The 26,946-nt window shown below is 50.4% G+C and overlaps 1 protein-coding gene across 2 annotated transcripts in view; it reads left to right on the forward strand.

The window, feature by feature from the left end:
• Nucleotides 1-26,946, forward strand: part of BABAM2 (BRISC and BRCA1 A complex member 2) — a 961,268-nt gene that overhangs the window by 117,395 nt on the left and 816,927 nt on the right. For both annotated transcript variants that reach the window (XM_078647504.1, XM_078647505.1), the window contains exon 3: nucleotides 184-260. In XM_078647504.1, the coding sequence (XP_078503630.1) occupies nucleotides 184-260 (77 nt within the window). The remainder of the gene's footprint in view (nucleotides 1-183; nucleotides 261-26,946) is intronic.

A 26,946-nucleotide genomic window follows, 5' to 3' on the forward strand; every position in this document is an offset into this window, starting at 1 on the left:
AGTGAGTCCTTGTCACTCAAAATGTCGGATGTTGCATGAAATTCCTTTCAAGTGACACCTCCTCCAGCACATTGTCCTCTCTGTACTCATAGATAACGAGGGAGACCACTAAAATATTGTAACAATGCCACTATTATATTCATTGCAACTCTCTGTTTTAATGATTGCTCTGTTTTCTTTCAGTTGTACGTCATTGACACCTGGACCAAACTGTGACCGTTTTAAGTTACATATCCCGTATGCAGGAGAAACACTGAAATGTAAGTATATACTCACTCACTCTACATTGGCCAGGCCTACAATAAGGGAACTTAAATACCTATTTTCTTTTGAATTTTTTCAAACATTATTTCTGTTTATGTTGAGTATTTTGAGAAAGCCAAATGGTGATGTTGTGTGTCCTTAGAAAGAGTCAGGGTTTTTCTGATTGTTGGACCCGGCCTCGTGGCGTGGTCCTACCCCTCCCGCATGGCGGGCCCCGGATGACATCGGCCCTCCATCCAGCCCGGGTCGGTCTCGGGCACACCTCTTCACGCCCTCCAAACCACCAGATCCGCCACCCGGCGGCCCACAACCACTGACACGGCACACTCGGGCCGCCCCAGCATTACCGGTCCGGTGCCCACCCCGGACCCACATTCCAGGCCCAACGCCATCTTGGGCCCATCACGTCACAGACACGTGGTCCCGGACCAGCCGCGGCCACGGCCCCAGCGAGCCCGCCATCGAGGCACCAAGAACCCTCCGGGTGGTAGAGTGGCCACTCAACCAGAGACAAGGAAAGGGGAGTTTCAATGGCTCTCCAACCGTCCCCGGATGCCTGGTTTCAATCGACCTCCGGCCTCCCTGGGCGCCGGCCCCAACCCCTGTTGGGTGTCTGGACACCATCATCCCGGCCCCTCTGACCCCCAGGCGAGAGGGTCCGGACATCAAAGGACTCCAGACCTATATCTGGGCCAGCCCCGGAGTAGGACGGCAGTTGTATCCCGGAGTCGAGGAGCCCTGCTGACGCTGTCGCGGCTGACCCTAAGACGAACTCCTTTTGCTGCTCTACCTGGAACCTGCTGGCGCTGCCGCGGTCCCTCTTCGCTGTAACCACCTTGGAGCCTGCTGGCGCTGCCGCGGTCCATCTTCGCTGTAACCACCTTGGAGCCTGCTGGCGCTGCCGCGGTCCATCTTCGCTGTAACCACCTTGGAGCCTGCTGGCGCTGCCGCGGTCCACCTTCGCTGTAACCACCTTGGAGCCTGCTGGCGCTGCCGCGGTCCATCTTTGCTGTAACCATCTTGGAGCCTGCTGGCGCTGCCGCGGTCCACACTCGCTGAACCACCGTGGAACCTGCTGGCGCTGCCGCGGTCCACACTCGCTGAATCATCTTGGAGCCTGCTGGCGCTGCCGCGGTCCATCTTTGCTGTAACCATCTTGGAGCCTGCTGGCGCTGCCGCGGTCCACACTCGCTGAACCATATTGGAACCTGCTGGCGCTGCCGCGGTCCACACTCGCTGAACCATCTTGGAGCCTGCTGGCGCTGCCGCGGCCCAACCTTCCGGAACCCCCCAGCTCGAGGATTGAGAGCTGTGCGTAGGGTCTCCTTGCATCCGACCATCTATAAGACTGTCCCGCTACCTTGCCCCTTGCCACAAGACTTTTCAGATCTCGGGATCTGCTGTACATATTGAAACGATACTAATTGCCCGATAAAGATTGAAAACTCTATCTACGTGTGGTGTATATTTGTAGTGGTGTGGTTACTCTGCTGTACGATTCTAGGAGAGGGCCCTCCCGTCGGAGGCCTCTCGACATCGCTCGGTCCCTTCTCTGAAGGAGGGGTTGACCTAGGGGTGGTCAGTCAGACACCTTCTGCCTCCCCCGGGTTCGCCTTTCTAACACAGGCGCTGCGATCCGAGCCAATGCAAAATCGTACAGAGAGTGATCTACCCGCTACGACGGAAAAACACACAGAGACCATGACGACCCAAGGAACCAACCTACCGGCCGAATTCCAGAAAGAGAAGATAGAAGAATACAGCCATGAAGAACTAAAACAATTCTGTAAAGACATGGGTATCGCTACCACTGGCCTGAGCACAAAAGAGGACTTCAAATCGGCCCTACAAGCCTGGGTGGAAACCCGAGACAGACCACCCCAAGAGGAGAATGGCCCGAACGGGCCACAGGAAACCAGCGCACCCCCAACGGGGGAAAGAACCGCGACACTAAACGCGGACCTCATCTATGAAGACGCTCGAGAACGAGAGCGCAACCGGCTACACGAAGTGGAGCTTGCACGACTCCGGCTAGACGGAGAACTCCAGCTAGCGGAGAAAAAGATAGCCCTCGAGCAACTACGGCTGGAGGGGGATCTAGAAGAGAAACGGAGACAACGTGACCTCGAAGAAAAACGACTAGCATATGAACACGAACGAGGCCTGAGAGAACTAGAAATCAAGGCCAAGATCAACGAAGATAGCGCGGCCGGGGCCAAGACCTCGGCCCCTCCCGTGGACACCAAGGTTCACCTACCGAAAGATGTAGTCATAGAATACTACAAGAACGATGATATCCAACAATGTTTCAAAGCCTACGAGGTGGCCATGACCGCCCATCGGGTGCCCCTGAAGGATTGGGGCGCCGGCCTGTGGGCGAAGTTCGTCAACGAAGGGAGGGACGCCCTGCTGGAACTACCTGACACCGAAATGACCTCCTATGAACACATGAAAACGGCCCTACTCAGCGCTACGGACTCCCCCCCGAAATGTACCGGCAGAGGTTCCGAGACTGTAAAAAAATGCCCGGTACCACTTGGGTAGAATATGTGAACTTTTTTAGCAGAGCCTTCGAGGGGTGGGTCAAAGGCAGTCAGGTCACTACCTACCAGCAGTTGGTCGACCTGATGTTATGGGAGCACCTCTCCAACAACTGCTTCATTGAACTACGACAGCACCTCCTCGACAGCAAGTTGACCGAGCCGCGAAAGCTAGCGGTCAAAGCAGATCGGTGGGCGAGCAACCGCGTCTACCGGAACACCACAGGAGAATACGGACGAGGGTCCCCGGGGAACCACCGGCCGCGAGGCGGCGGGTCTGGCATCAGCCGAGGCCGAGACCTCCCGCCGGGGTCTTCGCCCGCCTCCTCTACACCAGCCTCCAGCCCGAGGGGGGCCCATCCAGCCCGACCGGGGCCATGCCCCAACGTTACGTGCCACAGATGCCAGCGGCTGGGTTACTATGCCAATGATCCTCTCTGCCCCATGAACCAGCGGCCCGGCACCACCGGGCCCCCCGGTCGACAAATCACTGCAGCTGCTCTGAGCGAAGAAAAGGATGAAGAAGAAGAGGTCCCTATGGAACCAGAAGAATGGGAGTCCGCGGCCATGTGCCTCGCCTCCCTGGGCGACAACGACATGATCCCCCGAGACCAGATTCCGATCAACACCCAGAAGTACCGCCAGTGGGTCACCATCAACGGACGCCGGGCCGAGGCTCTCCGTGACACGGGGGCCAGCATAACCGCCGTCCGCTGCCATCTGGTGACCCCAGAACAAATCTTGCCCCACGTTCTGAGCCCTGTCCGGTCAGCGGACAATTCCGAGAGCCTGTGCCAGATGGCTCGCATCCCCTTCGAGTGGGGAGGAGTGTCCAGCATGCTGAAAGTCACCGTCCGAGACGATGCCCCGGTGGACTGCCTCCTAGGGAACGACCTGGAAAGTTCCCCCTGGGCACAGATCGAGCGAAGAGAGCATCTGGGGATGCTAGGCCTTCCTGAATGGGTTTGCGTAACGACCCGATCCATGTCCAACCGGGACGCCGTCCCAACCGAAGACAATTTGCCCGAAGAACCTGAATGGCCGGCACCTCCGCCACCCGCCACTGCCACGGCCGAACCCGAACTGGGGCCGCAAGGCCCCAGACATGAAGAACTTCCCGAGCTCGGGCCCCTTCCCGAACTAGCCCAGTGGCGCCAAGAAGGGGGCCCCACCCGCGAGCAGTTCCGTCGGGAACAAAAGACATGTCCGTCCCTTGAGGGACTCCGCTAACAAGCCGCCACGCAAGCCACCGGAGACTCCTCGGGGTCCCACTGGATCTATTGGGACCAGGACCTCCTGTACAGTGAACAAAAGATCGCCGAGCTGGGGGCCGGCCGAGTGCTAGTCGTCCCCCTCCACTTCAGAGACTTTCTCTTAAACCTGGCACATGATGTGCCCCTCGCCGGGCACCTGGGGCAGGACAAACCCTACAGCCGCCTGGTGACCCACTTTTATTGGGCGAAGATGCGCCGCGATGTGTACAACCACTGCCGAACCTGTCCGACCTGCCAAGCCAGCGGAAAGAGTGGGGGGAAAATCAAGGCCCCACTCCAACCGTTTCCCGTGGTGACCACTCCCTTCGAGCGAGTAGGGATCGACATCGTGGGGCCCCTGGATCCTCCAACCTTTCAGGGGCACCGCTTCATCCTCGTCCTGGTGGACCATGCCACCCGCTATCCAGAAGCTATCCCCCTCCGGACTATCACAGCCCCCGTAGTGGGTCGGGCGCTAATGGGGATCTTCTTGTGGAAAAGTAAATTTTGTCATGTTCTGTGTCCCTACGTGTCATCCATCATATGTTATGTGTGCATGATTAAATATGCATATGCATTCCCCATGTCTGATTAATGACGCAATTACAGTTGTGTCCCCCTCTAGTATGCCAGTTTCCAGTCCTCGTGAATAATACGAATATCAGGCCTATGTAAAGCTACGTTGCCACGTTTCTCAGTGTGCACGTTATTCTATTATAAAGTCCCCGTTTCTAGGCCTCAAAAGGGCCCGGACACCAGATTCAGCTCCTGTCTCCTGAAGCCTCGCTGAGGAGGGATACAGCCCCCACCTGTATCCTCGACCCTTCACTTACTTCCTGCCTCGCAGTGCCCGGCCCAGCCTGGCTCAGTCTCTGAGTCTGCCAAGAGTATGTTATGAGTCCAGTTATCAGTTCAGTCCTCCTTCTCTGCATTCCTAAGCTACTGAACTGCATCAATAGTTTCCGTCATTGTCTAGCCTTCACGTCTCCACGTTAGAGAAATACTGCATTTAATGGTCATTTCATATTCTTCATCACGCACTACATGTAGAATAATGCATGGTCCAGTCTTAGAATCAAGTTAGCCTTTCCCCTCCTAACTTCTAGTTCATATCAACATGTTCCCTAAACATCAGATACTAGATAGGGTTTAGGTACATGTCGCTCCGACCCTCCAGACTTCAGTCTCTGCTCCTAGCACAGAGTTCATAGCCCCCAGCTTCTCCTAGTGATACGTCATTGCTAGTTTGCGCGCACCATCAGGTTAGAGGTCCCGGCTCCTCAGGTAGCCCCCTCCATGGTTTCCGCCCCATTCATGACATATCCTGTTACGTCTGCACCACATGTCTATGTATACGCCCAGTTACACCTACTTTTGCCTTTATCTTTCGCGACTGCTACGCGTCACACCTATTGCTCCACCCACTGCTACGCCTACTGCAATGTAATGCTATGTGTTTGCGTTATGTATATATGCTCATGTATTGTTATTAAAAGCCAGCGCGCTCATCCCAGATCCAGCCCCAGCAGCTGCTGGGCCCTGTCACCCTGTCATCCTATTCCTATGCAGGTTGTCCTGTTCCTGTCCTTATGCTGTATTAAACCTGCAAAACTCCTACTACCTCGAATCTTGACTCTTATTTATTGAGCTATCTGTTATGATATATGTCTAGTCAAAAATAGGGTATTATTTATTTATTTACCACATAATGGCGCCCGAACAGGGACTTGCCCTTTCCCCACGCGTCGGTGAAGCCACGCCGACCCCCTGACCCTCTGCAGTCGTGACGGAACTCTTCTGCGCAGTGGCAGATATTTCTGCTCAAGTATCCCTCAGGCCCACGGAGGAGACGGAGGAGGCGGTCCAGCATCCAGACGAGACGGTGGAGGAACGCGGCGAGTCCCGACCAGAGCCCAAGCCAAGAGTCCAAGGTCCGAGGTATCCGGAGGTCCACCCGTAACTGAAGTCCGAAGCCCGAAGTTCGTCGTCCGTCGTCGTAGCAGTCCAGTCCAGTCTGAGGCTTTCCGTTCTTGCTGCCCGGTGAGTACCGTTACTGGGGTGGTATCTAGACAGGGTCAATTTAATTGACTCTGGTCTGTGGGTTGGTGGTACACAGTCCCACAAACGAAGTGTCCATTTCGGTGGATGCGGGTCCTGACGTGTCTCTTTATGAGACCGGTAAGTTTCGTACTGTTTCAGCAGTGCATCTAGTTTCTGTTCTAGTCAGTTTCTGTTCTCGAGAAAATTTATGTGTTCTGTTCTCAGTATTTCCAGGTTGTATTCTGTTCGAACTGTTATTTTAAATGTTTTTCATGTATTTCAATGTCGTGGTATGAATGGGGAATAAGTATCGTGTTCATTGTGTATTGTATTGTGTCTAGATTACAGTTCAGTCATGCCCATATTTTCCAAGTTACGTCAGTTAAAAACTAGAAAGGGTCTGCTGGAAGCAGCAGTTCCCGTCCCGCCCAGGGACAGTCCAGGTCACTTTATGTATCAGAAACATGGCATAAGTGCCATATTGTATCTAGATTTATGGGTAGAGTATACCAAACAGTTAGAAGAAAAGTATAGATGGCCCGTATCGGGTACATGGGATGCCGAATGCATCATGCGAGTAGAAGAAGCATTATGGAAAAAGAAAGCCAGACAGTCACAGAAAGATGCCATCGAGTTATGGCGTAAAGAAGCTCATAAAAGAACTGAAAAAGAAATCAGAAAGTCAGAATTAAGTAGAGAATCCTTAGAGCGAGCCCAAGAAAAAGAATTAATCGAGATAGGTGAACAAGTCAAAGCCGAACAGTCAGACAGACAGAGGCATGCCCTTATTAAGGGTATGTATCCTCTTCTTGCCGAGGGCTTGCCAAAAGCGACCCCGGAGGCATCCAGTAATTTCCCGCCACCACTAGTTCCGACCAAGCTACGTCACAAACCGACCGCAGCTGATATTTTTATTTCGTCCTATCTGGACGACACAGTCCCTGAATATGCAGATCCTGTTCGCGCTCCGCCAGTCCCTGTAAATCAGGCACATCCTGCTCTTCCAGACACCGGGGCACCCCATGCAGTACCTGCTACGGTACCCCCGGTCCAGCCAGCATTTCAATTTCCCGCTCCACCACGAAGAATATCAGTCGACGATTCTAGTCTAGGGGCCGCAGGAGGAGGTCCTCCTCAAACCCCGCCGCCACGCAAGCGTTTATCAGCACTCGAATTACATGCTCAAGCATCACAGCGTACTCCCAAGAGTAATAAGTCTGTTGCAGAAATCAGGCAAGCCCTTGGCGAATGTGCCTATGACCCAGTCCCAGGCGAGAATAATATGGTTTTATATTCAGTACGCGTAAGGAGGGTGACCGAGTATCTAGTCACCCTACCCAATATGAAAGAAGATCTAGACAGAATATATCGTTTCATCCGTACAGGGGATGATCCAGAAAGTATTAGTGATGCCATGTCTCAAAGGAAAGCTGAGATCCAGCGTATGATATTAAAGTTTTTAATTAACTGTCTAATAAGAGAACAAGATTACCCGTCTAAAGATCCGGCCGAAATGAAAACCCTGACAAAGTGGAGTGATAATATAGCCGAGGGTAAGCACAATACCATTAGTGCCATGGAGAGTATGTACAAGAAAATCCGTAGAGAAATAATAAAGATACACGAACAACGTAAAGCAGCACAAGTAAGCGAGAAAGAAAGTAACTCTGATACTGAAGAGGTAGAGGACGAGAATCCCGCCAGAATAGCGTATGTAGGAAAATCTAGATTTCCAGATCGCCATTTACGCCTAGAACACAAGTCTACTTTCCATCATCCAGCACCAGAACAAGGTTCACTAGAACAAGTGTTTCAAGCTACCGATCACATTCTGAAATCACGAATCGGTTATAGTGAGTTAAGTACCATGCATGAACAGGAACTAGCCCGATCAGCAGTCCGATGGATTACTGATTCTACCACTTTTCCAGACGAAATAGTGGCACAAATGTTTCTGAAATTGCCCCCAGCCGAGCAGCGACTGGTGGGTATGTATATGATCCAGCACCTCATTACTCTGTATGAGGGTCAGCACTCTGATCCAGGTCCGTTACACGATATCCTGAACGAGTTACTCCAGTATAGATGGAAAGGTCTAGGTACCGACTTAATTAGTGTCATTCTAGAGCAGCGCCACAAATATAGAACGTTTCTGAACCCGCATTTTGTTCATGTCTCACCCCCAGAAAGTAAACCATTTTACATGGAAAGACAGAACCCGTTACGAGAAGTGCATCCAGTTAAGACAGAGGACGGTGAAATGCAACGAGTGTTTGTTTACACCCCGATTACAAAGATGGAACTCCTCGAAATGAAGAAATTAATTCCCTGTCATGACAAAGATCCAGCAGGGTTCCATAGAGAATTAAAAGACATGCTCCGTATGGGAGAATACACTTACCCAGATATCATTAAAATGTTAAAGGTCCTGTTGCCCGCAGGGGTGTATGAAAAGCTAAAGGAAAAAGAATGGGAGGTGGGAGAGAAAAAGATCGATTGGGCAGTTCTAGAAGCTGAAGACAAGGCACGAGTACCAGGTACTGGTCTAGGAGAGAAATGTAAAGAATTACCAGAATTATTGATTCAAGTTTTACCCAGATTATTGACAACTAGAAAAGAAGACTGGGATGCAATCTCAGCCTGTAAACAGAAACAAGAGGAAGATATTAGTGATTTCTATTCTAGGTTTGAAAAATGTTTTAGCATCAATAGTGGCCTCAAGACAAGTAGTGAGTCATACCCTCACCTTTTTGTTACTAAATTAGTCGAGAATTCAAGCCCACAAGTTAAAAATCGAGTTTTGAAAGTCGAAAGCACCTGGCAAGCTAATACTCCGTCCCAGATGCTCCAGATGCTCCAGTACCACCAGAATAGAATCAGGGAAGAGCAAGAACACGAGAGAAAACGTATGAAAGACACGAAAATGAAAGTACTAGTTGCACAATCTGTTCCTCAAGACAGTCAGAAGAGGGGTCCGAATCAAGCCAGTCATCCTGCAGCTCCCGTTAAAGGGAACTGCAATTATTGTAAACAGCCAGGTCATTTTATAAATGAGTGTGCAGTTCTGAAACACAACATAGCTACTGGTAAGACTAAGGAAAGACCACGTCCGCCTAGACAAGAGCAAGTTTCACAGACTCCTCAGCCACAGAATGCACAACAGATAGTTACAGTACCGCAGCCTATCGCTGCAACACAGCATGTTACATCGCAGATGTACCAGTATGCACAGTCTGAGTATCCAGAGTACCAGCAGTATTCATGAAACAGCCTAGAGAGGGAGGTAGGCTTGCCTCTCATCGAGATACCTGTAGATCAAGAAGGTCCCTATGTTCACAGTCAAGTATTAGGGAAAGACAGAAAGTTTTTGATTGATACAGGGGCAAGTAGGACCACAATTAGTCATGCCGAAGTTCCAGGGGCTCCGCTCTCAGGCTCAAGAAATGTTTCCCTTGGATTTTCAGGAAAACCTATCGTAAATGAGATTTCAAAGCCAGTTACTCTAGAAGTAGGTCCATTGTCCCGTACTACTGATCTGTTACTTACTAAGTCATGTCCAGAAAACCTATTGGGCATTAAAACACTGAAAGAGTTAGGTGCAGTTATATGCTGTTCCCCAGAGGGAATACGATTGTTCCTACGTGACTTTAAGGGTCACTATGTATTACGAGATTTTGATTCAAGACTGTCTAATGTTCCACAGCATTTATGGGCGCAAGGTCCAACTGATGTAGGTTATATGCAAATCACACCTTATCGTGTGACTCTCAAACCAGGTGTAGTGTTACCACGAATCAGACAGTACAGATTGCCACCCGAGGCTGTAGCAGCCTTATCCAAAATTATTGACGAGCTCATCGCTCAAGGAGTGGTTGTAGAAACTGACTCCAACGTATGCAATTCTCCGATCATTCCAGTTATGAAACGTACTGATCCAAATGCACCCCCAGTATATCGATTAGTGATCGACCTACGAGAGCTTAATAAATGTATTATTCCGCAGTACCCAGTTGTCCCAGACATCTCTTCCCTATTGACAGCCATTGATTCCGAAGCCACGTTCTTCACTGTCATAGACCTCAAGAACGCATTTTTCAGTGTTCCTATTCATCCAGACAGCCAGTTCCTTTTCGGATTCTGTTTAAATGGAAGGAGCTATATGTTCACACGCGCTCCTCAAGGTTTCACAGAAAGTCCTAGTATGTACAGTCAAGCACTTAAGAGACAACTAGACAACATTCACATGCCAACTGACACTGCCCTGCTCCAGTATGTCGATGATCTACTGATCACAGCCCGTTCTGAACGTGCTTGCGAGCAAGCATCCCTTACAGTCTTGTATTTCCTAGCCGAGATGGGGCACAAGGTGTCCCCTTCTAAACTTCAATTCTGTGTCCAGCAAGTGGTCTACTTAGGACACTTACTGTCCAAGAGGGGTAGGCAGTTGACACCAGACCGTATCCAGTTAATAGCGAGTCTTCCTCAGCCCAAGACCCAGAAGGAGGTACGTGCCTTTATCGGCCTTACTTCTTATTGTAGACAATGGATTCCCCAGTATGCATTTCTAGCCAAACCACTGATACAGTTAACGACACAGGAGGCAGCCGTATCGACTGTTCTCCCTTGGACATCTGAACATACACTTAGTTTCAACGAGTTAAAGAAAGCTTTATGTCAAGCTCCAGTTCTAGCCACACCGAACTACAGTAAGCCTTTTACACTTTTCGTCACAGAACGTGAAGGTACAGCATTATCTGTTCTCACACAAGATCAAGCAGGACAATACAAGCCCTGTGCTTATTTTTCTAGCACACTAGATCCAGTCGCCCAGGCTTTGCCTGCGTGCCTCAAGTCAGTTGCAGCCACAGCACTAGCTATCAGACAAAGTGATTCCATAGTCTTAGGACATTCCTTGACAGTACAAGTTCCACATTCTGTGGAAGTTCTTCTGAACCGAACACAAACTCAGCACTTGACAATTGCACGTTTAACAGGTTATGAATTGACACTGTTCCAGCCACACATAGAAATCAGACGCTGCAACATTTTAAATCCTGCTACACTGTTACCATCAGTTACTTCGAATCCTGACCCACATGACTGTGTGGAAGTAGTTAACATTACGACAAAGCCAAGACAAGATCTGACAGATACTCCGTTACCAGACCCCGACCTGACACTTTATGTGGATGGTTCATGTATGAGAACTAGTACAGGAGAACTAGTAGCCGCGTATGCAGTGACTACTGACACTAAAGTTATTGAGACACACCGTATTGATACTCTGTCCGCTCAAGCAGCAGAGCTAGTTGCTCTGACACAAGCCTGCATACACGCCAAGAACCTGAAAGTTAATGTTTACACAGATTCACGCTACGCATTTGGAGTTGTACACGACTTCGGAGTGCTCTGGCAGGAGAGAGGTTTCATGACTTCTCATGGAACCAAGATTCAGCATGGTCTCCTTATTCAAGCTCTGTTAGATGCCATACACTTACCGACATCTATCGCTATCATGAAGTGCAAAGCACATACGAAGGTCACTGACATTATTTCCCAGGGTAACGATCTAGCAGATCGCACAGCCAAGCTTACAGCACAGACTCCAGACATTCAAGTTAATCAGACACATACTCCAGATCCGACTACATGCATGACAGTTAAGGACCCTACTCAAGATGTCATAGATATCCAGTTACATGCTACTCCCGAAGAAATCAAGAAATGGTCCGAACAAGGAGGGGTCCAGACAGATCAGGGATGGGTAACGAAGGGTAAAGCCACATGGTTTCTCCCCGACTCTATGGTTCAAGTCATTATTAATACCGCACATAGTCCAGCACATTTAGGGGAAAAAGCCATGTTAGACAGTATCCAGAACATTTGGTTCAACAAGCATTTACGAGCTGCAGCTAAGCAGAAAGTCCGTACCTGTATGATATGTTGTCAGTTTAATCCAGGTAAAAGTGTCCCGGTGGAACAAGGTGGTTTCCAGCCCCCTGACCACCCTTTTGAAGTCCTCCAGATGGATTACATTCAGATGGAGCGATGTCGAGGTTTCAAGTATGTCCTTGTAGTTGTATGCGCTTTGTCCAGGTGGACAGAAGCATATCCAGTCCCAGATTACACAGCCGCGACCACTGCCAAGCAGTTGGTTCGTGAGTTCTTCCCCCGTTATGGACTCCCTAGAGTCGTATATTCTGATAACGGCCAGCCATTCTCATCTGAACTCATGAAGCATGTTTCCCTTTTGTTAGGGTACCAGTGGAAGTTCCATTGTGTACGCCATCCTGAAGCAGCCGGTCTCGTTGAGAGACATAACCAGACTCTGAAAGTCCGAGTCGCCAAAATATGTAAAGAAAAAGGTGTGGACTGGCTAGTAGCCCTGCCAGTCGCTTTATTTTATATGCGCATGGTCGCACATTCCAGATCAGGTCTGTCCCCATATGAGGTCGTTTTCGGCCGCCCCCCTAATATGTGGGGTACTCCTAGACCCCGAAGTATTACCGATGTTTCAAGTAATATGCTGACAGATTACCTAGCTTCCTTGATGTCTGCCCTCAACTCATGTCGTTCACAGGTTGCCGCCGCATTTCCAGACAATACCGAGGTGGCACCGCATGAAATCGTTCCAGGATCCATGGTGATGGTCCGCAACTTTGACAGATCAAGTCCGCTGGAGCCTCGATGGAAAGAGCCCCGACAGGTCCTCCTCACTACCCGTACAGCCGTGAAGTTGGAAGGACGCAAAGGCTGGGTACACCTTTCTCATGTCAAACTTTTTAATGGACTGAAACCCGTCTTAAAGAACATTTCCCAGGATTCAAAGGATTGCCAGAATATTGTTCTCAAGGACTGTCCCGCAAAAGACATTGCTACAACCCCCTGTTAGAGAAAACTCCGCAGCAGGAGTATAAACAGAAATTAAGGTCTAGTAAAATGAGTCAGTCAGTTTGATTGTCTAAGTCCTCCCCTAGGTGAAACGGTTAGACTGTTTCTGACATGTATAAAATAGACCCCCATAGTGAGAGAGTTAGTCAAAACTCAATCCGATGTATCGTTTTTCTATGTTTCATATTGTTTTCCAGCCTTATGATTTCCTGCACCAGTTATGCATTTTACCTATGTTTCCCAGTTTCACATGTAAATAAGTCTGCTAATGCTACAGTAGAGCACACGTTTAGTGATCTGCCCCCTCATGAACTCTCTTACCGCCTCGCTATGCGAAATAACTCATTTATCCGCATGTTACATTACTCACACCAGACCAGCAATGCCACTAATTGTTGGGTGTGTGGTCGACTCCCCCCTTTCCAGACACCGAAGGGAGTTCTGCCACTCTTTCCTTATCCTTTTTCACATAATGGTTCGTGTGGAGCATGGTCCACGTTAACGTCATCCTCAACAGATATGTTTTTTCTTAACAGTACATGTTTCCCAGACAAGCAAGGTCTCCCTCACCGAACAGGTTTAGATCTAGAAAATGAAGTGTATAATTTAGGTAATTATTCGTCGAATTTCATGGTCTTGAATGTTCAGTCTGATACTACTCCAGACTTACCTGCTATTTCAGTACTACCAGTCAAAGGCGAATTATGTGTCCGAAATAATGGTTCCGTACATGTAGGACATAGTGATTGTACTACTATTGTCAAGTATAGTGACAGTGGGAAATCTATTTTCAAAGCTTCACGTCATTCATATTTTATTTGTGGTCAAACCGCATATATTCGTCTGCCCCTCGATTGGGAGGGAACCTGTTACATTGCCTTCCTACTGCCACCAGTTTTCCTAGCCCCACCTGATTATCATAGAAATACACATCTAGTACACATTAGACATAGAAGGGAGTCCCCAATTGTCGATTATACTGAAACTGCTCTAGAACAATATACCGATTTCAATAAAGGTTTCTTTTTCTTTATAGGACCTATCCAGAATAGTAAACTAATCCGTAGGTTAACCAGAACCCTTGAAGCTGTAATAAATGAGACTGCCTCTGCTCTAGGTAACTTAACTGAAGAGCAATCTGCTATGAGATTTGTCGTTTTGCAAAATCGTCTCGTCCTTGACGTCATACTGGCCGATAGGGGCGGGGCCTGTAGAGTCATCGGATCTAGTTGCTGCATTTTCATTCCAAATAACGCGCCGTCTGTTTATTCAGCTATAACCAGACTCCATAAAATTGCCCATCTGATACACCAAGATCCAGGCACCTGGACATGGTCCGGTTGGTTCTGGAATATAATTTCCGCATGGGGATGGAAAATATTGTCCTTTCTAGGTATTGCAGTAGCGATCATATTCAGCTGCTGCCTCTGTATACAATGTGGCCCTGCGATTTGCGGCATTTGTGCTACCTCTTGTATTCCTAGTCCCAAGCCCAGTTCTAAATCCCGTTCCAGGATAATTCGAGACGAGCAAATGATACTGTATGAAATGATAGATGGTATCATGAATATTGATGTTTCCTGATGGAAACGTAGTGACAAGGAGGGAATGTGGAAAAGTAAATTTTGTCATGTTCTGTGTCCCTACGTGTCATCCATCATATGTTATGTGTGCATGATTAAATATGCATATGCATTCCCCATGTCTGATTAATGACGCAATTACAGTTGTGTCCCCCTCTAGTATGCCAGTTTCCAGTCCTCGTGAATAATACGAATATCAGGCCTATGTAAAGCTACGTTGCCACGTTTCTCAGTGTGCACGTTATTCTATTATAAAGTCCCCGTTTCTAGGCCTCAAAAGGGCCCGGACACCAGATTCAGCTCCTGTCTCCTGAAGCCTCGCTGAGGAGGGATACAGCCCCCACCTGTATCCTCGACCCTTCACTTACTTCCTGCCTCGCAGTGCCCGGCCCAGCCTGGCTCAGTCTCTGAGTCTGCCAAGAGTATGTTATGAGTCCAGTTATCAGTTCAGTCCTCCTTCTCTGCATTCCTAAGCTACTGAACTGCATCAATAGTTTCCGTCATTGTCTAGCCTTCACGTCTCCACGTTAGAGAAATACTGCATTTAATGGTCATTTCATATTCTTCATCACGCACTACATGTAGAATAATGCATGGTCCAGTCTTAGAATCAAGTTAGCCTTTCCCCTCCTAACTTCTAGTTCATATCAACATGTTCCCTAAACATCAGATACTAGATAGGGTTTAGGTACATGTCGCTCCGACCCTCCAGATTTCAGTCTCTGCTCCTAGCACAGAGTTCATAGCCCCCAGCTTCTCCTAGTGATACGTCATTGCTAGTTTGCGCGCACCATCAGGTTAGAGGTCCCGGCTCCTCAGGTAGCCCCCTCCATGGTTTCCGCCCCATTCATGACATATCCTGTTACGTCTGCACCACATGTCTATGTATACGCCCAGTTACACCTACTTTTGCCTTTATCTTTCGCGACTGCTACGCGTCACACCTATTGCTCCACCCACTGCTACGCCTACTGCAATGTAATGCTATGTGTTTGCGTTATGTATATATGCTCATGTATTGTTATTAAAAGCCAGCGCGCTCATCCCAGATCCAGCCCCAGCAGCTGCTGGGCCCTGTCACCCTGTCATCCTATTCCTATGCAGGTTGTCCTGTTCCTGTCCTTATGCTGTATTAAACCTGCAAAACTCCTACTACCTCGAATCTTGACTCTTATTTATTGAGCTATCTGTTATGATATATGTCTAGTCAAAAATAGGGTATTATTTATTTATTTACCACAGAGTCGGCTTCCCCCGAGAGGTCGTCAGTGATCGGGGCGCAAACTTTATATCGAAATATATGCGGTCCCTGTGGCAACAGTGCGGGTCACGTATAAGTTCACCACCCCGTATCACCCTCAAGGGAATGGACTAGTGGAGCGATTTAATAGGACCCTGAAAGGAATGATCAAGGGCCTAGAAGAGCCCGTCCGGCGCAAATGGGACGTTCTGCAGCCATGCCTCCTGTTCGCCTACCGGGAGGTACCCCAGAAGTCCCTGGGGTTCAGCCCCTTTGAACTATTATATGGACACCCGGTGCGAGGCCCCCTCAGCCTGGTCAAGGAAGGCTGGGAGCTGGCCGCCTCCGATACTCCGCCCGATGTTTTCCGATACCTCTTGACTCTCCGCAACCAGACTCGGAAGTTCCGGGAACTGGCCGAAACCAACCTGAAGGCCAGTCAAGAGGAGATGAAGCGCTGGTATGATGAAAATGCCTCGTCCATTGAATTCGAACCGGGCCAGCAGGTCTGGGTCATGTCCCCGGTCGACCCCGGCGCCCTCCAGGACAAATGGACGGGGCCCTTCAAGGTGGTGGAGCGCAAGAGCCCCGTCACCTACCTAGTGGACATGGAGTCCCCCCGGAACCCCCTCCGGGTCCTACACGCCAATCGGCTCAAGCCCCTCTTTGTCCGCACCGAACTGAGCCTGTTGCTGGCTACCGATGACGGAGCAGAGGACGACTCCGAGCCTCTACCAGACCTCCTGAGCACCTCCGAGAAAGATGGCTCCGTCGAGGGAGTCTCCCTCTCTCCCGCGCTGACACCCAAACAGCGCCAGGACTGCCAGAAACTTCTGGGTCAATTTGCAAACTTATTTTCCCTCACCCCCGGAGTCACACAGTGGTGTGTTCACGACGTCGACACCTGGGACAGTCCGCCCGTGCGGCACCGAGCCTACCGAGTCCCCGACCGAGTCCGGGCCTGCATCCAAGCCGAAGTTTCCAAGATGCTAGCCCTAGGGGTAGTCGAGCCCTCAGACAGTCCATGGGCCAGTCCCGTCGTCCTGGTCCCTAAGGCCACCGCCCCCGGGGTGCCCCCGGAGCTGCGGTTCTGTGTCGACTACCGGGGACTGAATGCCGTCACCAGGACCGACGCCCATCCCATTCCCCGAGCGGATGAACTGATCGATCGCCTGGGAGCCGCCAGGTACCTCAGCACCTTCGACCTCACGGCCGGATACTGGCAAATCGGCCTCACGCCAGGGGCACAAGAACGATCCGCTTTCTCGACCCCCGATGGCCACTTCCACTTCAACGTGATGCCCTTCGGCATGAAGAATGCTCCGGCCACCTTCCAGAGACTAGTGAATCGGGTGCTGGCAGGGCTGGAAGAGTTCAGTGCCGCCTATCTGGACGATATTGCAGTGTACAGCCTCTGTTGGGACAAGCACCTGACCCACCTCGGGAAGGTCCTGACGGCCCTCCAACGGGCCGGACTAACAATAAAAGCCAGCAAGTGCCAGATCGGTCAAGGGTCCGTGACCTATCTGGGACACCAAGTGGGGAGCGGCCAAGTGGCTCCCCTTCAACCCAAGATCGACGCCATCCAGGCCTGGGAGCCCCCCGTCACCCAGACCGCCGTCCGAGCCTTCCTGGGGCTCACTGGATACTATCGGCGGTTCATAAAGGACTATGGGAGCATTGTGGGACCACTCACAGAACTAACCTCCAAGAAACTACCCCCGAAGGTGCACTGGACCCCCGAGTGCCAAGTAGCCTTTGAGACACTAAAGACTGCCATGTGCACCGCCCCGGTGCTCCAGGCCCCCGACTACAGCCGAGAGTTCATCGTCCAAACTGACGCCTCGGAACACGGCATTGGGGCCGTACTGTCCCAAATGAACTCTGACGGAGTTGACCTTCCTGTGGCCTTCATCAGCCGGTGCCTGCTGGCCCGAGAACAACGATGGAGCACCATCGAGAGGGAAGCATTCGCCGTCATATGGGCCCTAAAGAAGCTCCGGCCCTACCTCTTAGGCACCCACTTCCGAGTACAGACCGACCACCGGCCCCTGCGGTGGTTGATGCAGATGCGGGGCGAGAACCCGAAGTTGCTACGTTGGTCCATCTCCCTCCAAGGGATGAACTTCACCGTGGAGCATCGCCCTGGCAACGACCACGCCAACGCTGACGGCCTCTCCAGATTCTTCCGCCTTGGCGAGGAGAATCCCCAAGAAGATGGGTGACTCTCCCCCGCCTTCAGCTGGAGGGGACGTGTGTTGGACCCGGCCTCGTGGCGTGGTCCTACCCCTCCCGCATGGCGGGCCCCGGACGACATCGGCCCTCCATCCAGCCCGGGTCGGTCTCGGGCACACCTCTGCACGCCCTCCAAACCACCAGATCCGCCACCCGGCGGCCCACAACCACTGACACGGCACACTCGGGCCGCCCCAGCATTACTGGTCCGGTGCCCACCCCGGACCCACATTCCAGGCCCAACGCCATCTTGGGCCCATCACGTCACAGACACGTGGTCCCGGACCAGCCGCGGCCACGGCCCCAGCGAGCCCGCCATCGAGGCACCAAGAACCCTCCGGGTGGTAGAGTGGCCACTCAACCAGAGACAAGGAAAGGGGAGTTTCGATGGCTCTCCAACCGTCCCCGGATGCCTGGTTTCGATCGACCTCCGGCCTCCCTGGGCGCTGGCCCCAACCCCTGCTGGGTGTCTGGACACCATCATCCCGGCCCCTCTGACCCCCAGGCGAGAGGGTCCGGACATCAAAGGACTCCAGACCTATATCTGGGCCAGCCCCGGAGTAGGACGGCAGTTGTATCCCGGAGTCGAGGAGCCCTACTGACGCTGTCGCGGCTGACCCTAAGACGAACTCCTTTTGCTGCTCTACCTGGAACCTGCTGGCGCTGCCGCGGTCCCTCTTCGCTGTAACCACCTTGGAGCCTGCTGGCGCTGCCGCGGTCCATCTTCGCTGTAACCACCTTGGAGCCTGCTGGCGCTGCCGCGGTCCATCTTCGCTGTAACCACCTTGGAGCCTGCTGGCGCTGCCGCGGTCCACCTTCGCTGTAACCACCTTGGAGCCTGCTGGCGCTGCCGCGGTCCATCTTTGCTGTAACCATCTTGGAGCCTGCTGGCGCTGCCGCGGTCCACACTCGCTGAACCACCTTGGAACCTGCTGGTGCTGCCGCGGTCCACACTCGCTGAATCATCTTGGAGCCTGCTGGCGCTGCCGCGATCCATCTCTGCTGTAACCATCTTGGAGCCTGCTGGCGCTGCCGCGGTCCACACTCGCTGAACCATCTTGGAACCTGCTGGCGCTGCCGCGGTCCACACTCGCTGAACCATCTTGGAGCCTGCTGGCGCTGCCGCGGCCCAACCTTCCGGAACCCCCCAGCTCGAGGATTGAGAGCTGTGCGTAGGGTCTCCTTGCATCCGACCATCTATAAGACTGTCCCGCTACCTTGCCCCTTGCCACAAGACTTTCCAGATCTCGGGATCTGCTGTACATATTGAAACGATACTAATTGCCCGATAAAGATTGAAAACTCTATCTACGTGTGGTGTATATTTGTAGTGGTGTGGTTACTCTGCTGTACGATTCTAGGAGAGGGCCCTCCCGTCGGAGGCCTCTCGACATCGCTCGGTCCCTTCTCTGAAGGAGGGGTAGACCTAGGGGTGGTCAGTCAGACACCTTCTGCCTCCCCCGGGTTCGCCTTTCTAACACTGATGGATACTTCTAACCTCAGATTCCTCACCTTTACAATATTCCTCAGGTTGGATCAGTACAATTGATAGAGACTTAAAAGTAGATCTCTTGCGCGCTACTAGGTGACGTTGAACGGCTCCGCTCCATTGTTGTTCAGCTCCAAAGTGATGAGAGAAACTGCATAGAAGCTCCACCCATGCTTGCTGACGTCAGTACCTTTCTTTCTGTACCTTTAAATGCAGATCCAGAGCTTCTCTTTGGTTTTTTAGACCACTTCATGTCCAGATTTCCAATTCTGCATTGGAAAATGCCCCCCCTCCTTCCACCCCTCCAAAGACAACTGAGTTCAAACTGTGCATATGGTGTCGCAAACAGCTGTCTGTGCTGGACCCTAAAGCAGTATGTCTTTGGCGCCTCGGGTCGAAGAATCTGAGTGCCATATGGGATTGTGAGGCAAAGTTTTATGTCATCAAACACATGAAAACTCTTCACCGTGACTGACAAAAACCAGGAATCTGTCCCTTCCCACCACTCTGAGACTCCAGAGACGGCACAAGGTTCTCAGCGGACTTCCGGGTCACGCTCCCGATCTCCATCAGAGCCAATTCTGAGTCTAGTCTCCCTACATCCAAAAATTCCAGGTCTGTATTCAACATTGCAGCACGTAGAGGCCTTCCAAGAGGCCATGCGGTGTATTTTTGGCACTTTACATGTTCCCTCTGGCGCGCCTTTGGTCTCCAAGGATCCTCAGGGTCCTTCTGTCGGGGTTCATTCTGGGCGGCGTCTGTGTCCCTCGAGCGCAAATCAGATTCAGCACCGGCACTGGTGCAGGCCTTTGTCCTGGCTGCATCCTCTGGTCTGGTTCCACGTGGATTGACACCGGAGGGGGGACTTGCAGCATATTGTACCAGTAATCCTTTTAATTCCTATGCTTGGCCTTTACCATGCATATGGCTGAAACTTTGCATAATCTTTTCGGCACTGATAACTACAACTTTAAAGAAGCAGATGATTTTATTTCACAATAAGATTAGGGCAGCTGGTAAGAAGACCTGAATGAATCCAGTTGCCTGGATACTTCTACAGACACTAGACTTGTTTCTTTTTATTTTCTATTCATTTTAAGAGTTTTATATAGCGCTAGCCAGACCAGAAGGTATCGGAGCGCTTTACAGCATGATCACTCGTAAGATACATTAACATTTTAGTATATACAATGACTCATGACGCATTACATGATACCATTGTAGAGGGCAAAATGTCACTCGTACAGTATGTTATCACAGTAGAATGTACAAAGAAATATGACGCCTCGCGTAATGTCGACGTAAAAAGCACAATGACTTGTAATGAGATTAGACCAGGGAGGAGGGGAAATATAGGAGGTAGTCATTAGGAGAGTGAGGTAGAGATCATTAATGTCTAAGTGTCTGTGTGCTGCTGTGGGCTGGCTTCGGCGGTTAGGTTGTAGCTATCCATTCGGGAGAGATCGGTTGAGTTGCCTTTTGAATTTTAAGTAGGAGGGGTTAGTCCTGATATGGACAGGGATTGAGTTCCAGATTTTGGACGCATTTCCTTCGAAGGATCGAGATGCGTTTTTTGGGGGGATAAGGAGTAAGAGTGTTTGTACTCCTTATGCTTCTTGTCTGACCGGCCTTCTGCAGTTTAGAGGCCAGGTAGGCGGGTTTCCCTGTGCTTAGCGCTTTGTGCATGAGGCATGCAGTTCTGAAGTTGGCACGCATTCGATTGGGAGCCATTTTAGCTCTCTGAGTGCAGGCGAGATGTGTTCATATTTCTTTACTCCGGTGATCATTCTGGCTGCTGCGTTCAGAGTTGATCTGAGGGGAGCTAGGTGGAATTTTGCTGCTAGATGCAATTTTGCTGCTCCTGTGAGGGTTGCAATCCCGTAGTCCAGTCTGGACTGTACCAAGGATCGAGTAGCTTGTTTGAGGTCGCTCAAAGGGATGAATGGTTTTATTTTGTTTAGTTTAAGGTTGAGGAAGGCGCTCTTTGCGGTGTTCTTGATGTGTTTGCTCATGTAAAATTTAGGGTCCAAAGTGATTCCCAGCGATTTTACAGAATCGGCTAGAGTGGGGTTGTAGTTGAGAGCATCAATAGCTTTTAGCCATTCTATGATTTGGGGGTTCTTCTCTTTGTTGGAGATGAGGAGGATTTCTTTCTTCTCTTGATTTAGTTTTAAGTGGTTGCGTGATAGCTAGTGTTGGACTTCTCTTAGAGTGTCATTCAGTCTCTGAATGTCTTCAATGGAGGAGGTTTCCAGATAGATTTGGGTATCGTCTGCATAGAGGTGGAAGGGAATGTTTTTTTTTTTAGTATGGTGGTAAGGGATTCCATATAGATGTTGAAAAGTTACTAGGAGAGTACTGGTCCTTGGGGGACACCCCTGCTAACTGGGAGTGAGTCCGACTAGAAGCTTTGATTTTTATACTTTTGGTGCGGTTCTGTAGAAAAGAGGTGAACCACTGTAAGACCACCGCCTCTGCAACAGCCCTCTCTTGAAGTGCTTTAATGAGTAGTTTGTGGTCAACCGTGTCGAAGACTGCCGATAGACCAAGAGTATGAGTAGGCAGCAGTGGCCTGTATCAAGAGATTTGTGCATATCATCTATTACATTTAGGTTCGCTGTCTCTGTACTGTACCCGATTGGTGAGGGTCTACAAGGTTGGCGCTGTCTAGGTGTTGAGTGAGTTGGAGGAGAACACATCTTTCCAGGATTTTCGCTAGGAGAGGGAGGTTGGAGACGGGTCTGAAGTTATTCAGATCATTTGTGTCCGAGCCTGGTTTTTTCAGTAGAGGTGTGACGAGACTGATTTTGAGACAATCAGGCATGACTCCAATACTCAAGGAGCTGTTTATAATCTTGGTCCAGTGCGAGGCTAGGGAGAGTTTGAGCTGTTTAGCCAGTTGGGCAGGGAAGGGATCCAAGACGTGTGCTGAGGGTTTAGTGGTGGAAATCATTTTGATGACCTCTGCTTCGGAGATGGGATTGAAAGATTTCCATAAGTTAAGAGGGTGCTTTGGTTTGATATCTTCTGTCTCTGGGGGCGATTTACTGTTGGGAGGACTACTTTGCATGTCCAAGGAGAGTGCTATCTTGGTGATTTTATCATTGAAGAAGTTGGCAAAGTTGTCACACAGGTCTTTGGATGCCACAACTTGTGTCGAAGGGGGCTTGGAAGCTTGTTGCCTAATGAGATTGAAGAGTTCTTTAGGTCTGTTTTTTGCGTTGTTAAGGGCATTGCAAAATAAGGTTTTCATTCTTTGTATCTCCCACGTACTGATTTGAATCTAGCTCGTAGGATTGTGGACGGGTTGTTTCGCCAAAGTCTTTCTGCCGCTCTTAGTTCTCTTCTTTCGGAGTTTATATGTGTTGAACCATGATCTAGAAGGTATGTTCCTGGCTCTTTTTACTTTCCGAGGGGCTATTTGGTTCATAAAGGAAGTCATAGTAGTGTTGTAATGAGAGGTGAGTTCTGTGGTTGAGAGCTCATCAGTGTGGCTGGGGAGGAGGGAGCTTACCCTTTCCGCTAGGTCTGCAAGGGGAATCTGACTTAGGTTTCTCACCCAGCAAGGGGGGTGGGTCCTGCGTGTTGTGCTGGCATTGGATCATTTGGTTCAAGTGGAACAGAATGATATGGTGATCAGACCAGTCAACAGACAAGGTGAGGTCAATGGAGACTACAAGGTGTGGTCAATGGAGACTATATCTGCTTGAGCGATAACGGCATTGAGGATTGAGCCTCTGTTGTGGGTTTTCTCTATGCAGTGTTTGGTGAGGTTGTTGTTGCTTAGGAGATCATTTAAGGTTTTGATTAGCACATTATTTTCCTCATTCCAGTGTAGATTGAGGTCGCCTAGAATTATGTTGTTGGAGTCGTGGAGTGAGCATTGAGTTATCAGGTCGGAGAGATGTTCTCCGAAAGAGGAGGTCCCTTTCCTGAAGTTGTTCACAGCATATCATTGTAAATGTTTTTAGGTAAGCCCAACAAAAAACATAAGAAGTCGAACCAGGAATCTGTCCCTTCCCACCACTCTGAGACTCCAGAGCCTTCTTGGCGGATGGTAGAGGAGATGGCAGAGTAATGTTCTGTTGTCTCTCATCTTAATGGTGGCAGTAAGACATTCAAAAGAGTTATATTTGAGGGCATCATTTTCCGTCATGGAGATGTTGTTCTTATGCATGATTGCTATAACCCCTCCTCTCTGTTTTTGTCTGTCCTTGTGGATGATTGCGAAGCCCAGGGGCACAAGCATGTCCATAATTGGGGGAGAGAACTCATTTAGCCATGTTTCGGTGATGAACGTGATGTCTATGTCGTGTGTAAGGATGGTCTCTGCCAGTTCTGTTGCGTGTTTGGAGGCCAACCTGCAGTTAATGAGCATGCAGTTGGTATTGGATCCCTCGTTTTTGAGTTTCTTCTTTAGGGGGGCCCTGGGGATATTAGTGAGGAGGGCTGGGGGTCTTGAGGGTTGGGGCAGTCTCTTCCTACTCCAGTGATAACCTGGATCTTGGAGCCAGAGGTGACAGTAGTCGATGTGTCATACGAGGAGGCAAGATCCATAACTTCACTTGTGGACATGGTGGCTCTTGTTCTTTTGGGAATCTTTTGGGAGAGGGGTTGTGGTCCAGCTGAGCCGTTGGGTCTTGTGAGGTCTTGTTTCTTTTCCTGGTCCTGACACTGAGGAAAGCGCCCCTTCGCTGTTATGCATAGTCTGGCAAAAGTATTAGACTTCCCACTATGGAAGTGAAAACAAATGTTTTGACAGAGGTACCTCAGACTGGCAAGCACTTATAGAACCTTTGTTACCATTTAATAAAGCCCCTATGGTAACCCTGTTAGGCACTCGGGCATATTCAGGACAATCAGTCAGGCAGGTCGCCGCCACCAGTAGACCCAGCCTTGTTTACGCAACACCCTATACAAGTGAGCTTGGTGATGCAGGTGTTCACCAGTTAGGTAAATCCCAACACCTTTTCTACCACCTCACCTGATAACAAGTCAGAACGAATAGAGACATTTAGAAAGCATATTGTCTCCTCAACGAGCCTTGCTCTGAGGTCGTTGAATGCCAGCTGTCTTTTAGCCACTCTTCCCATGCGCTTTAGGAAGCGGTGGCACACATTTTAGTGTCAATTCCAGACAACCTTCGGGCATCTATTACTCAAGCTATCCAGGATAGCCGCTATGAAGTGAAATTTATAATCTGTTGCTACTTGAACACAGCTGATTGCTTAGGTTGTGCAATGGGTACAAATAACTCCCGTCAGCGCCACTCCTAGATGGGGTAGATGGGCTTCTCCGGAAATGTCCAAGCATCCCTAAAGGACATGCCATATGATGACTCTCACTTTTTGGAGAAAAGGCAGATTGAGCCCTAGAACATTTCAAGGAGAGTGGGACTACAGCATGGTTCTGTCTGTTAGACAAGTACCCCCACAATGTTGTTGCTGAAATCACACCTGTCTCCTTTGCAGAGGCTTCCATTCATTGGAGCCATCCTGGATATGGTATGGTTTCATGCATTTCCCCTGTAGCAGGTAGTCCAGGACATTCGGACTATGATTCCAATGTTTCAGCCTCTGCCATGGATCTCAGTATGAATGACTCTGAGGCTGTTAGGATTGTTGTCCTTCTGTATCCTGCTGGTGAAACGTGCCAGGTGGCATATGCAGGATCTGCAGTGGGACCTCAAGTCCCAGTGAGTGCAGCACCGGGGGGATTTGTCGGATTGTATCCAGATTTCAGGAGAGACTGCAGACTATCTTTAGTGATGGCTACGGAATTGCAATTGAGCCATTGGCAGACCCGTCTCCTGGCCCCACCCAGAACTGACAGTGGCGACGGATTCATCACTTCAGGGCTGGGGAGGCCATCTAGATGGGATGGAGATCAGAGGACCCTGGAGAAAGTTTGACTCCACATAAATTTGTTAGAGTTGCGGGCGATTTGCTTGGCCACCATTAGAGGAAGGCTGGTGCAGGTGCTCACACACACCCCTGCCATATGGTACTGCAACAAGTAGGGTCGGATGTAGTTTTGAGTCCAGTGCCAGGATGCTCTACAACTTTGAAAGTGGCTCGGTTGCCCTGGTAAATTTTTTTTTTGTGAACCACCTGGCAGGATTTCTAAACACAAGGCTCAGCCATCGAAGCTCAGAGGATCATGAATGGTAACTGACCGGAGAGGTGGTGCAGAGTGTCTTCCATCAATGAGGAAAACTCTGGCTCGATCTTTTCACCACTTCGAAAACTGAACAATGTCAGCACTTTTGCAGGTTGGAGTTTCCAGGACAGCTGTCACTCGGAGACACTTCCCATCTAGAGTGGAGCTCAACACTCCTGTATGCCTTCCCACCACTGCATCTCTTTCCCCAAGTTCTGAAGAAGTTCAGGACGACCAGGCCTAAGTCATTCTAATAGCACTGGATTGGGCCAGGAGAGTGTGGTACCTGGAACTCCTGGGTATGAGCATCTGTCCTACAATCAAGGTGCCGCTTTGGGAGGGGTTTTTGTTTCAGTAGTATGGCAGGGTACTGCACCTGATCCTGCACAATTGGCATCTCTGTGCTTGGAGACTGAGCAGTGGCAGTTGACCTCCTTTGACCTTCATCCTTCAGTTATTGATGTCATCCTGCTGGACAACGGAGAAACGGCGACCCTCATCCTCCTGGACCTGTCAGCCGCCTTCGACACAGTCTGTCACCACACACTACTAACACGCCTCCACAACGCTGGGATCCAAGAGAAGGCCCTGGACTGGACCACCTCCTTCCTCTCCGGCAGAACACAGAGCGTCCGCCTTCCCCCCCTTCCGCTCCGAAGCCACCGAGATCATCTGCGGCGTACCCCAGGGCTCATCCCTCAGCCCAACCCTGTTTAACATCTACATGGCACCGCTCGCCCACGTCGCCACGACCTCAACATCCTCTCCTATGCCGATGATACCCAGCTGATACTCTCCCTCACCAAGGACCCCCACACGCCAAAACCAACCTTCACGAAGGAATGAAGGCCGTTGCTGAATGGATGAGGAACAGCCGACTGAAGCTGAACTCTGACAAGACAGAGGTCCTCCTCCTCGGATCCAACCCTTCGGCCTGGGACGACTCCTGGTGGCCGACCGCACTGGGAACCGCTCCAACACCCACCGACCACGCACGCAACCTAGGGGTCATCCTCGACTCCACCCTCTCCATGACTAAACAGGTCAACGCCGTCTCCTCCTCCTGTTTCAACACCCTCCGCATGCTCCGTAGGATCTACAAGTGGATCCCCACTGAAATGAGAAGAACAGTCACCCAGGCCCTTGTCAGCAGCAGGTTGGACTATCGAAACGCCCTCTACGCAGGAGCCTCTTCCAAACTCCTGAGATGGTTCCAACGCATCCAGAACGCCTCTGCACGCCTGCCTCAACA

Source organism: Lissotriton helveticus, chromosome 6 (genome assembly GCF_964261635.1).
Source record: "Lissotriton helveticus chromosome 6, aLisHel1.1, whole genome shotgun sequence".
Classification (NCBI taxonomy): Eukaryota; Metazoa; Chordata; class Amphibia; order Caudata; family Salamandridae; genus Lissotriton; species Lissotriton helveticus.